Below are 14112 nucleotides of genomic sequence, written 5' to 3' on the forward strand. Positions count from 1 at the left end.
AGGTGCTGTAAGTTAGCACTTTTGTCTTTGGTTTTGTATATCCTTTTCATTTTGTGATAGTTCAGATAAAGTTGTGCAAAAACTCAGCAGAATTCACATTCCAAAATCCCATCCATGGAAGGAGTTTATTTTCATGTAGTGAGCAAAATCTAAACAAATGTAATCATAATTGCAGATTTTGCATTAAAGCAACAAGTCATCGACTTGTATAATGAACATCAAAACTATTTGGTTGTATAATCATACTGAATAAAGAATGAATTCTTTATTCTTGGTGAAGAGTAAAAGAGAGATCAAACTCGCAGGGCAATGTATGAGTGATGTGGTCCTGTCGTTTGTTTGTGCACTGACAAAAGTATGATGGCATTGCCTCCTATTCACAAGATTTTTGTCTTTGGATGTGCTGCAGTCAACCTATTTTTTCCTGCAGGTCTGTAGTACAGTGTAGTGTGGTGTCATTTAAGATCTTCATGGCCATCATTCTTACCTGTTTTCTTCTTCTCCAGGGTGGTAAACCTCCAAAGCCAGGTGAGATCCACTTCAGTTTCAAAGCAATGCCCAGGCCAGGACCACGCACGGACAATACAGAGCATGAAAAGAGTAAGAAACACCAAGGTGGTCCCTTAAATCTCTCACAGAAGAGGCTAGATGTACTCTAAGATCCAAAATAGGCCCATTTGAGATGTTTTCTATAGAAAGAACAAAAAGAATTGTTTTGCTTCTCTTCATACTCCGGCAGAAAGACCAGTGGAAGTTTGCTTGTTCTTAAAAAAACAAAGCACTCTGTCCCTTGGATTAGACATGAAGTGGAGGTCCTGTGTGTGAGAGAGTCACAGCTCATACGCGTAAAAAACAAATCCTGCTTCATTCATTCATCGCAAGGAACAGGGTGCATAACCCAGTGAAGTGGTCCCGCCTCACATCCAAGTGGACCCCATGGAAGACCAAAGAGTGCAGCTGAATGTGAGCTATGAGGTCGTCTTCTAAGATGGAAAAATTAAACGAAACATAACAGAAGAAAATCTATTTCAGTTTTGCAGGTATCTATGTAGTGCCCAACATTTCCAGAGCATGAATGAAATTAGCTATCAGTGATGTAAACTCTGTGCTTGCATGTGGGAGTAGGAGAGTCATTCAAACACAAATGGGAATGCATGTTAGTGTTTAGGACCTACATTGGCAACCTCCCAAATCCCCTATTAAAAAAAGTCCCTTAAAAATCCCATTAAATAGCGCTATAAGCATCGCAATGTAGATCCCAAGAAATCTTGCCCTTTAATCAGAATTATTGCAATAATTCGCTCAACCACCAGTGTGTGACTACTGGAGCAAAAAATCTCAAGTTTTGTTTCATTCTGACATTGGAATCACGCATGATTGATCAGCGCACGAACACAATGGCAAAGGTCTCCAATTTGGTTGATTTCGGGCATATGTAGTTCGGTTCGGAAAGTTAAATCAGTAATTAGCAGAATATGTCTGGCATCTGAATGTTGTTGTAGAAAATCTCAGTATTTGAATTGCTCTTGTTATCCCGCTATTTTGTCTGCGTGAATATGGCTAATATCACCCAGGAGAGTGAAGTTGGAAACTCATAATGCAAGTTGCCAATTGCTGCGTTTATCTAAAAAATTTCTGAGGCAGAATCATGATCCCAAACGCGTTTGAGGCATTTTCAGGGGTTAGATAAACGCAACCCTGTTTTCAATCACGTTTAGAAACAACCTTTTGAAGCGCCTTTCAAAGGGCGTTTTGAAACGAGATTATATCTCAAGGTCAAAACCCGGCTGTTTCCAGTTGTGCTCTCTACCCATTATTTGTGTGTGACTGAGGAGGCGTGTTTGCTGGTACGCAGTTGACCTTTACTTCTTTGGTCAAACGGTGCAAAGTAGCTGCGCAGTGACAACACTCAAATCACGATTGTAGGATGGTTAGATAAACGCGGCACCCCCAGAATAGCGTTTCAAACCACATTTGCAAAAACCATTCCAAATGCGTTTGGAAATGTGATTCTTTCTCTCAAGTTAGACAAACGCAGCCAAAGACTGGTGAAGTATAGAACATGGACCTTGTCGGCAGGATGTAATTTCGCTACAATGCCCTTCTTAGCCAGCCCCAGCACTTGAAGTAGGATCTACCAGTACTTTCTCATAAAGTGTGAAAGGGAAAGCCCCATATTTGTATTGAAATCTGAAATGGAAGTGGCTGCATACCACTTCAGAACAACTTGATAACTTGTGGCAAATCTGATGCAGTCATAGACCTCATTTACAGTGAGCGAAAAGGCTGGGCTCGGCCGCGGCCGAGCCCAGCCTTCATTTCAGTGTAAACGTGCAAAAGGCCAAATGCGGGGCCAAAATTGGCCGCGCATTTGGCCACGCTCTGGAGGTGGTCTTGGCCGCGGCTGAGCCCGGCATTTTCTCACTGTAAACGCAAACTGGGCCAAATGCGGTACCAAGTTTAGTCTGGTTTCCAGACCCTCTGCCCGTACTATTTCGCTATTCAGGATATTAACCCCCTCAACGTCGAAAACTAGTATAGTTTAAGGTGGTTTTGTCCTGCAAAGGATTTTTCCTTCGGCAAAGGCCTTTGCCGAACGGCGACATTGTCGCCGCGGAGTCCAGTTGGCAAAGGGTCTAGAAACCAGACTATACCAAACTGCGTTTGTTTACAAGCAGAGTGCCACTACGACAAAATATTGAAAGGTTTGAATTAAAACCCGGGCCGAGCCCGGCACTGTAAACGGACAGAATTGCGGGGCTCAGCCCCGCAATTGAGGCCGGGCTCGGCCGCGGCTCGGCCGCAGCTCGGCCCAGCCCTGCACTGTAAACGGGGTCTTAGGGCGCATTCATGCAAATTTCTTAACCAGAATCACAAACATGAATCATGATTCAAAACGGCGTTTCAAATCACGGTCTCCGCAGAAGAGCGTTCATGCGGGCTTGCGCAATGCTAATTCTGACTCAGCTCATCCTTTGCCATTGCACAGCGCACTGTGCAGTTTTACCTTGTCTCTGCAACTAGCAACTCGAGCCTAACCTCCTGTTAAATCCTTCTGCCAACTGATCAGTCAGTTTATTGTAGGCCTTTACGTTTTTATTTTGGTGAAGACCTTCCAGTAAGCTGTGGCATTCAGGCTCTGTCCGCAGATCGAGGAATAATCTTAATTCTTTGTCTCTCCAATTGTTCCCCTTGGTAGACACAGCTGCAGCCATTATCAACTCTATCGGAGAGTAATTACATGTATTTTTTATAATAAACAGCTAGATACTAGCATAATCGATGTATGGCATTGATATAAACAAACTAGTGCAGGTATGGTACCGAAACACACGATTCATGAGACGTACACAAGCGCGTGAATAGAACCGTGCCAGTTCTAAGCTGTGGGATGCGCACAGCGCACAATGACGTTCAGAATCATGATTGAAATCACGGTTGCTTTCATGCGGTTTCTGCGATTGTGATTCTGGCAGAATCATGATTCAAAATGCCCTTTTTTTCCGCGTTTCAGATCGGCGTTTTGAAACGCGTTTCAATGGAAAAATTGCATGAACGCATCTAAACACGTTTAGCGACTAAACGCGTTTGGAAATGCAATTCTAGTTTCACATGAACGCAGCGTTAGTCTCACAAAAGGAAAAAAAAAACATCTTGTGTGTACATTTGACTGCTGAAAGAGCAGTGTTTTATTTTTGTTTTAAAATGCTGACATGTTTTACATTACTTTTCTGTCTGTTATGTGAAATATACTAATCATTAGACTGGATTTTCTATATCTGTTTGCCCATTATTTGCCATGGAAACATTAGTTCCCCTCAGTAAACGCAATAACGAAAAGAAAATTATCAAAAATATATCAATCTTGGCCCATTCTATGTATGAGACTTCAGAGTGATGCAGGAGTGACCCAGAAAAACTTTTGCAGGTTGGGAGTCAAGTCTTTAAACTTTTGCTGTTTTTCAATACCTCACGAAGGTATAAATGTGAAGTCATGAAACTTGATATACATGTTGCTGTAGTAGGCAATATTGCAGAGCTAGTTAATGTACAATGTATGTTTCATTCCCAAAATTGTGCAGAGAGAATTATAAAGCATACCAGTAAACAAGAATGATTTGATTGCACTTTCTGGTTAATAAAGCCACTGATCTAAGACAAATTTCATGATTTAATTTCATGAAAATGTAGGCATTGCTGATTTAAATCTCAGTGGTCTGTCAGGACTTCTCTGATAAACAGGCAGGGGCCAGTGGCGAAGTTCAGCTTTTGAATTTTGATAGTTTGTGTAATATTTTTTAAAGTACAAGACACAACCATGTCACACATGTTGTACAATGCATGTATACATTGTAGGCTGTGGTATGACTTTAAAGGACAAGTTCACCTTCATAAACATAAGGATTGAGAGAATGCAGCAATATTAGTAGAACACATCAGTGAAAGTTTGAGGAAAATTGGACAATCGATGCAAAAGTTATGAAATTTTAAAATTTTTGTGTTGGAACCGCTGGATGAGGAGACTACTAAGGCTCGTGATGTCATATGAGTACAACAGTATAAAGAAAATGTAAAGAAAATTCAACATATTTTCACTTTTTTCGCATAATTAAAGAGCACTTGACTTGCCTCTTTCTAAAGGCAATGGGAATAATATTACCCATAACATATGTAATGAGTAACGAGTCAAGGGAATGTGTACTTTTTTCAAAAGATGAAATTTTTTGAAATTCTCTTTATATTTTTCTTATATTGTTGTACGCATGTGACATCATACACTGCAGTAGTCTTCTCATCCAGCGGTGACTACAAAAACTTCAAAAATTCATAACTTTTGAACGGATTGTCTGATTTTCCTCAAACTTTCAACGATGTGTTCTACTAATATTGCTCCATTCTCTCAATCCTTATGTTAATGAAGGTGAAATTGTCCTTTAACATGTACTGTAGTTGTAAATAAATTTAAAATAAACAGGCATTCTCAGCTGTGCTACAATTGGGAACTGTCATGAAATTGCCTTCTTAAATGCTTGGCCAACTACATTGTATGAAACCTCTTGCTTTTTAGGCCTACATAAAAAGAAAAAGAAAAAAAGAATGTCATTTGTAGAGGGAGACAAATTGAAGAAAATTCACACGTCTCAAAAATAGCTTTTTTTTGGGGGGGGGGGGGGATGGTGATTTTTTGTCTCTTAATTTTCTTTTAATTTTGTTATCTATTGAAAGGCAGTTCATTTGTGAGCAAATTTGCAAAACTTTCCACACTACAAAATATTTATCTTATATTGAGTAGGATGTGCTCAATCTGGTATGCAGAACTTTTTAATGTAATCATGTTAAAAGTATGTATATGCATGGCTTTTCTGTCCACATTAATACAGGTACTATACATACATGTAGTGCGTTTTTGTTGTATTATTTTTTCCATAGTGATTATTTCGCTGTGTTAAGCAGTTAATGTTGATCATGGTATCCATTCGTAGAGTGTAAATTTGGCTTGAAGTGAGCACTTTTTGGGCATCGGTCAAGGCTACCTAGGTTTCTCCTTTTTTTCCAAATTTTTTATAATGCAGACTTTTTGACATTTAGTTCTCTTCTGGGAGGGCAGGTCTACATGTATGGATTTATAGTGCAGGTTCTTGCCTTTTGTGCTTTCTTAAGTATTAGTGCATGTTGGGAATTGCTAATACACTCTTGTTTATTTGTGGTCATTCAGTTCTCACATTTTTTTTTAATTTATTGGACAGGCATGACAATAATGATTGATTTTATAGGCATCTTGAATGCCTGCAGCTTGAACAGCACAGGTGTAGACATGGTATTGAAATATTAAAAGTCTCAAATACACCGTCCAGTATGCTTACTCATTAGCCTTTTCTGAAGAAAGGCACTAGAATTGTAGATTCAGCTGTGTCGTATTAAGCCCAATGATAGTTCAGGAAAATTATCAGGAAAGCAAATTTTTATATTAATAGAGTACTCAAGGAAAAAAAAAATATTTGCAAATGATGCAAAATGTGCAACATTCCAAGCCAAAACACTGACTCACGGACTGAAACGAAAATCTTAAACATAAGTTATAAATTTTATCATTGACAGTATCACTGATTTTCAAATGAAAATACATAGAAGCAGAGGTCTGTTGATGAAGACACTCTTTCGAGTGTACTTGTATGGTGTATAGAACTTTGTGTTTTACACAAGGTTGTTTACATTGTGAAAGAAAAATCAATGCAGTAAATGGTTAGAATTTGTGTCAAACTGAAAAAAGAAAAACAAACTTTGAGACTTTAGTTTATTGATTGTAACATATGATTGTCATCAGACTATTGACAAGTGTATTTGATATGCCAAATAATCAAATAATGAAGGGAAAGTCTGGGGGAAAAAATCAAATTCATCTTTAAATCTTGTTCAGGTACTATACAATGATCTAAATCCCAATCTAATCCTAATTTGATCCTGATTAAGGCCAAAAAAAAAAAAAAAAGGTTGTATTGGCGTAACATGAGATTTTCAAATAGGGTCGGTCGGGCGGATTTTTTATTTTTAAAATTTTTTTTGCTACCTGCATTTTACCTGTATAACACGTGCTCAGTAAACAGTTACAACTGCTGCACCGTATGCGCTGTGTTCATCTATTCTACAAATCATTTATGAGGCTGATATTACTCGAATTATACCCCTTCACAGAATTTAAAGATGTTGAAATCCCTATCCTGAATGTTTTCACTTCATATTTTACTATTTTGACTTAGATAACATAGATGCAAATTGACCCATATGTACGATCTTATCATCGCACACAGCGATCTCTATTACAGTCCCACATATACAGATTCGTGTAAGTTCTCCACACAAGAAACCTATGGCAAAACTGTGCACATTACATTGCAGTCTGAATGCTAAGTATACACTGTATAAATCTTGATAGAGTACGCATCCGTGTTGGAAACAGATGACGTACTGATCAAGCGAGGCTATGCGAGGCGCTAGTGAGATCTCTCCCTCGTACATCCGATATCCCCAGAGCCGTTTCCACTTCTGGGTTTTTTGCGATCGCGATCACAATCAAGAAGATGCTTGATATCGATAGCAAAACAAAATAATAAAAAAACATAGGGTCGGCGGAATTTTTAGGGTCGGGCGGGTTACGCCAATACAACAATTTTTTTTTTTTTTTGGCCTAATGGTGTGCCTTGCCTACTACAAATCGCTCACACTCTCCCCTTTCTCTTTAGAAGGTCTCGGGAGTATTGAGCCTGCATGCCTTGCCATTTGTTGCCAATCATCGGAATAAAACCTGCTAAGTCAGCCGGACAGAACATTCATAACCACCTCTATATGTGCCTCCAGTGGCTGAAAATCCCTCTCTTTTCTTTTCAGTCTGCCCACAATCAGGCCACAGAAATCCAGGCCCCCTATCACTACACATTTCACTGACTGTACGATGTGTGAAAGAGACAAAATGAGGATATAAAAGCACCAAGCCCAGAAAAAATGATCAGCCAGCTTCCCGATGGGTGAGATCTAGGGCAGGAAGACTAGCATGCAACGTGTCGGATTTAAACGTGGAAACTAAAGAACAAAACTGAAAATGAGGAAGGAAGTTCTAGTGTGGAATGTAGGCCCTATGCCAGGCAATATGCTTCAAATACACACATTGCGCTGTTGGTTGCTGAGGTACATACAGTCATGGAATCCAGTATATTCACGTGTAGAATTATCATGAAAAGGCCAGTATTATACAATTTCAAAGCAATGGCAGTCATAAAATAGAGTGAAGCTGGATATGGCACCCTGGATAGGGGGATACCTGGTATTTTGAAGCGTCACACCTCAGCAAGGACACAATATTACTCATCAGCATAATCCTGTGTGCGGGATTTGTTGATTATTACACCATGTAATTGCTCCTTAATAGGGAAATATTTCAGCATTCAGTAAATTAGGCTATTTTATGACAGCATCGAAAAAGGATAAAAGTTGTTGGTAGTGAACTTAATGATTTAGTCCATGTTATAAAAATGGCGTGATAAATACTGGCAAAGGAAAGAAAAGCTGACAGTCTGAAATGTACTGGGTAATTGTGGGTCTTAATTTGATACTTAAAATGTATTGATACATGGTTGATACATGATGATGCAATTGTACTGTACATTTATGGATGTAAGTACCGTAAATTATGCATACAGTAGTTAAACAAGATGGTAAAGCATTAAAGATGGTAAAACATTGAGGAAGTGCACTCTTGGAATGCAGCCAACGGTTAAACATTGTTCAGAAAATGTTCTATCAACAGAAAAAAAAAACCCAAAAACGATGGAGATATCAATGAAAGACCTGCCTCCATTCAGGATAGAAGTATACATTTGGCCCGACAAACTCTGTTCTTTCTAGGGCCAAAGTGAGGTCATTCCACGACAGTGGACACTTGAACGAACAGAATAGGTGACTGATGAGGTGTGAATGAGGGGGGTGAAGAAGCGGCTACCCCTGCCACCAATCGGGAGATGAACACCCGTCTGCGTGCAGGACAGGCACGGGTGTCTGTGATGTGTTTGCATTGCCCAGACACCCGCCGCGTGACCTCTTTATGCGTTGAAGCATTTGAATTTGGGCTTTCTCAGGCTTGGTCGAGGGCCTGATCATTGAGCAATCAGTATGCGTGGTAATCTTATTTCTTAATGTCTGGGCTTCAGAGAAGGAAATGCTTTCTTCCTTTGTAACAGGAACTGGGTTTTTTTTCCTCCCCTCTTACTTTGCAGGGCTCAGACTGTTCGGAGTAAACAGAAATTTGCATGTATACCGTATATGAGACTGTGCAATTTGATACTGATATAAAGTTTGTCTCACGATTGATTTGATGCTTTACAAAAGTATAATTTTTTTAAAGAATGTAAAGTAAATGAAGAAATGTACGAAAAGTGATCCTGCAAGGAATGATAATTAAATTGTGATCTGTTGCCACGCAAGTCTGTGAACTGATATCCTCTTCCTCTTTGAAGAAAATGGCAAGAAAGGCAAACTTAGGAGTCCTGTGGAAACTGTGCTTGATTACTGTATGAGCTGTATATTTCAAGAGGTTTTTTTTTTTTTTTTTTTTTTTAAGCAAAATTTTGTGAGTCGAGCATTGTTTGCGAATTTCAAAATCAGCAAAATATTAACTCTGATCCTGACATGAATGTGACAGGCACGCATGTATTTCTCTGTTCATTACGCTGCTCCATGATCGCAAATTTAACCACTCGCGAAATTGTCAGGAAGTCCCGATCCATGAAAAATTAGACTCACTGAATATATCACTTAAACTAATATCTAAGCATAGAAATGGAGCCCAGTGTCAATGAAAGATAATGCTCATAATGGAGATGACTAACGGCCTTCTTATAGATAATAATTTATTTGCTTTCAACTGTGTATGTCTGGGCCATCCTGAGCAGAAGTCGTGTCATATTCGAAAGCTAAAAGATTCAGGATAATTACTTTTCTGTTAAGTACTCTCTTGGGCAGGTACAATTTATCAAGCACAATAAAATAGCCGACACACCTTTTCTCAAGAAAAAAGTGCAGTGATTGACTGTTGCAATATCAATTTCTTTTCAACTTCCTTGTTTTTTATTTGAAATTCTCTTTTCTACATCTGAAACACAAACAGTACACCTTTAAACTGACCAAACTTTAAGATAGCAGCTTGGTATTCATCCATTTCACGTGTTCCCAAACTGCAGACATTGTTTTTGAAAGTGGGAGTGCAATATTGATTCTGAATTGAATTATTCATAGATATTACTGTTGTATCTCATGCAACTTGAATGTTTTATTACCTGTGGTCCATGTTTACCTTGCATGACTTGCCAGTATTACCTTATCTTTCCCTGTCTTTCCATGATTTTTACATAAAACAAATAGGACTATGAAAACAAGTTCATGGTCTTGAGCCATTGTTTTGAGTTGGAAGTGATTCAAGTTTTGTTCAGTATCCCCCAATGCCCTTTATAGGTGAATTACCTTCAAGGAATGCTGGCAAATTATTTGATAGTACCCTAGAAGATTCAAGAGAATGCTAGCTTTGCCCTGAATCCTAACTTCAATGTATTCTTGTTTTCCATTGCAGCGCTGAGCGATCCCTACATCAACCTGATTCCCGCCCGCCTGGGTTTTCTTATACTAGCCCATAGTAGTCCTCAGACTCTGGTAAGTTCACTGTTCATTACTTGCCACTGCTTTGCAGCTGATGTACCCCTTTAAAGATCTTAGTAGCCAACTTGCTGACTCGGCTTAATGACAGAAATTCCCTAGTCAATGTAGTTGTTGCTATCACAAGGTGTCGTCTTTCAGATTAAGTCATCCTAATTCTATTTGCATCTAGGAGTTTCTTTAAATTCCAGATATTTTTTTAAACTTTTTTGTGAGGTTAATTTCATGTGGTTTATTCAGGGCATTGCACGAGCAATTTAGAATAGCACCAGGCTGCGTCATTTCAATATCAGTTAGTTTTTAAGTTATGCAGTAATTGTCCATTTTGGACTCAAACCTCATGTGACCTTGGCACATGAGCCATGAGGGCGTTCCGACTGCTACAGAGGGGATTGCCTGTAATAGGAGACACTCGCTTTGAACATGAGGATTGGGGGTGGGGATGCAATATATCGTTGAAGATTGAAGCTTTTGACAAATAATCGTGAAGTCATGAATATTCAGATAGTATGAAATCACCAAAAGGTAGTATAATCAATTGATAGTTGCTTGACACATAACATGAGATCATGTGACTGAGTTTGCAGTCCATAGTTTATTTCTGTGTTGCTTTGCATAATATAAGGAGGCACATTTTTATTTTCAGTTAGCTCCCATCAACAAATGGAAGTTATTCTTGTGACACAGTGCTTAACTTGTAATGAGTGAACTAGTAAGAAGGAAAATGATAATTCTAGGGGGAAAATAAGTTGTAAATTATGTGTGACATACTGTAAAATGAATGTTCGCATGCATATTAATTTCGCAAATTTTGCAAGCGCCAAGATTCGCAAAATTAAAATGCCCGCGAAAGTTCTTGTCTACACTATATGCATTGAACGCCAGTGGCAATTCACGAAAATTTCATGCCATGAAAAAGGCCGTCGGCTCCAATTCGCGAAAATTTCATGCCGCGAATATATCATGTTTTACAGTACAGTGTGGAGGCACATGTCAAATAGAAGTTCTCTTCCTATTTGCGTAAAGTGATGAAATGTTTGAGCGAACAGCAAAAAGTTTGATTGTGTAGATTGTGAAAAATGCCTCAAGTGATTCTGGCGACGGCATCAAAGTTATCTCAAGCTGTTGCCGAGGCGTAGTCTTGCCTGCAAGGGAACATCGGTTACGAATTACGTGCACCGCAAGTGTCACTTGCATATGTCACTTCAAATTCATGTGGTAAAAACAGACATAACTTTGTCATATCCTATACAGCGGCTCTCGCAGGCCTATATCCTCCTGTTGAGCTAGGCCTGTGGGAGGAGACTGTATTCCCCATGGTAAGTCTGGTTGCTGTAGTCATGGCAACAGACATCTATTCAAGTAGGTCCTCTGCAGACGTTATTGTCTTGGTCAATACTCTCAGCTTTCCAGGGTTCTCTGCCTTGTTTGTATGATTAATACGTGATCTCAAATATTTGATGTCTGGAGTGGTATAGTTTTCCTTGGTTCCCCTTCTCTATCCTCCTCCCTGTACCCCATACCCCACCCCTCCTCCTTCCCGTACCCCATACCCCGCCCCCTAGACTCTAGGTCAAGATGGAATGTAGTTTTGGCAGAGATAAAAAGAAAGGAAGTATGCTTGTGAAACTTTCCCTAATTTGTCTAAAATGCATTAATATGTATTTTTGTTAAACATCTAGAATCTATCACTTATTTGCAGCACCACAAAGTATGACATTTTTGTGTACTTATAATGTATATATATCGATAATTGCAACTTTGCGATGAATATTATCTGTTAAACAAATGTAACATAACATTTCATAAAGTGCATATTGTGATAGATAGTTTTATTCTCATGTTTGTTATTTCAGGAATTACAAAAGATTCTGTCATAACTTTTTGTCATTTCTCAACCATACTATTACCTGCATAATTTGTTGTAATCATAGTTGTATAATCCATACTTTTCTTGTGTTTTTTCATTGTTGTCTCAGAATGTCTTTGGCCTTTTCAAATACTTACATCTGTTTTCTTGCAAAATTTGTTGGAAATTTACTGGATTGAATCATTGTGATTTTTTCCTTTTATCATTAGATGATGTTTATCTGCTATCAGATTGGCAAGATATGATCATGGCTTGGTGCTATATTAGTTGAAGCTGAAATAATTTGTTTGCATCATTACGAGATCCCAGCAAGCTCCTAATAATAAGAAGTTTTTTCAAGTCTTGTTGTGAAGTCTTGTTGTGACAACATAGACCCATAATGAGTGAACGTGTCTATCATTCTTAGAATAGTGTTACATAACATTGTGTCCTTGAGGTACTGTACATTGAAAACAGTTATGACGAAAACAGACATTCTTTTGGAAAATTTAGAAGTTGATTAAGTGTCCTGTGACAAATGAAATTGATTTCGACATAGTCTGTCATTGGGATGCGTTACATAATATGTTATCCGTGATATGAACAGTCAAGAAGAAAGCTACACATATCTTTGGAGAAAACTGAACTTCAGTTGCGTAACTAATTTGTCATCACAAGTAATGTTGATAACTACAGTATGATTTTGTTGTGTGCCTGGAAGAACGACGCTAACACTGGCAAGGCCCGTAAGTATAGCACATGCCTCGTGTCGTTTGCGTTGTTCCTCCCAACACACCTAGTGACTCCTTCCTTGAATCATGTGCGTTCGCGTCGTTCTTCGGGGCACACAATGATTTCTATCGCGGAAAGTGGACATTTAGCTTTGTGGTAGGCAGTATATACGGGTCACAAATCATGGCCACTTTGCAATGTCATCCATGCTACAAAGACACATTCCACATGTCAGAGGGAAAAATAAAGCCTTCTTGTACATGTGCATCCATTCTAATTGAATTAAATGCCTTATTCCTGGGACTGGGGGGGGGGGGGAGGGAGGAAAAAAAAATCAGCTCAGAGTTGAATCTTTCACTTAGTGCAGAGTTGTCAAGTTTTGCTAGTCATTAAGTCAGTCAAGAAAGTGCATTTAGGGTCAGCATTTATAACAGAGATGTTTCAGTTGATTGCAGGCATGTTGAATTATGGGTGATGTTTTGTCAGAATGAATTATTATCTCTTTATTTGATAAAGAGGGCCAACGGTATACGTAACAGTAGTCAAGGCAGCTAGTTTATGATCATGATATCTAGATTGATGGTAGGGTATTGTACTTCCAAGTAGTCATTCTAAAAAGATCACTGACATAGAATCTGAAGATGAATTTTCCTAAATTTCGTGAGGATTGATATGTTTTATGTACAGTAGGGCAGTGGATAGGCCTACACATACCTGGATTATGGTAGTGAAGTTTCCAACAGGTAAAAGTTCCATTGAGCACTTGAGGAATGAATATCTCATAAAGATATCTGTATTGCATTTGATTTGAAGTATAACTGAATTCATTTATAGGGTATATACAGTAAAGCAGAGATTTTTTGCGATTTGGAAATTTGTATGCATTTTACATGGCATTGGATTAGCACTGGAATGAAACACAAAGTTTTTGCTTGTTGTATGTAATGTTATTTTAGATCTTTTTATTCTACAGAATCAAAAACATGGAAAATTAATCTTACCAGCCTGAGTGCAAAAAAAAAAAAAAAAATACTCTTGTGAAAATTTCCACTTGTACAGTAATATGGAGATGTTCAAAGTATTGAATGAAAAAAAAAATTGTTTTGTTTTTAAAGTTGGAACATCTTTTAGTTGAATATTTCTTATTATTGAAAAAAAAAAACTACAAAAAAAAGTTTGCATAGTGATCACAAAGTGTTATGTCTCTTTCATAAAGTTCCATTTATGCCTTCAGTATGTTAGTGCTTGCCAAAGTGACCCTGCGACGAGTGCTTGCGATACCACTACCACAGGAGTTCATCATCTCATCATTCACAATGTGTCAGGGTGGT

At 38.4% G+C, this 14112-nt stretch overlaps 1 protein-coding gene across 1 annotated transcript in view; it reads left to right on the plus strand.

The window, feature by feature from the left end:
• Positions 1-14112, plus strand: part of LOC140241702 (uncharacterized) — a 134269-nt gene that overhangs the window by 656 nt on the left and 119501 nt on the right. The window contains exons 2-3 of the mRNA XM_072321448.1: positions 507-600; positions 10118-10197. Of these exons, the coding sequence (XP_072177549.1) occupies positions 555-600; positions 10118-10197 (126 nt within the window). The 5' untranslated portion in view covers positions 507-554. The remainder of the gene's footprint in view (positions 1-506; positions 601-10117; positions 10198-14112) is intronic.

The sequence above is a fragment of the Diadema setosum genome, chromosome 18 (genome assembly GCF_964275005.1).
Source record: "Diadema setosum chromosome 18, eeDiaSeto1, whole genome shotgun sequence".
Taxonomy (NCBI): Eukaryota; Metazoa; Echinodermata; class Echinoidea; order Diadematoida; family Diadematidae; genus Diadema; species Diadema setosum.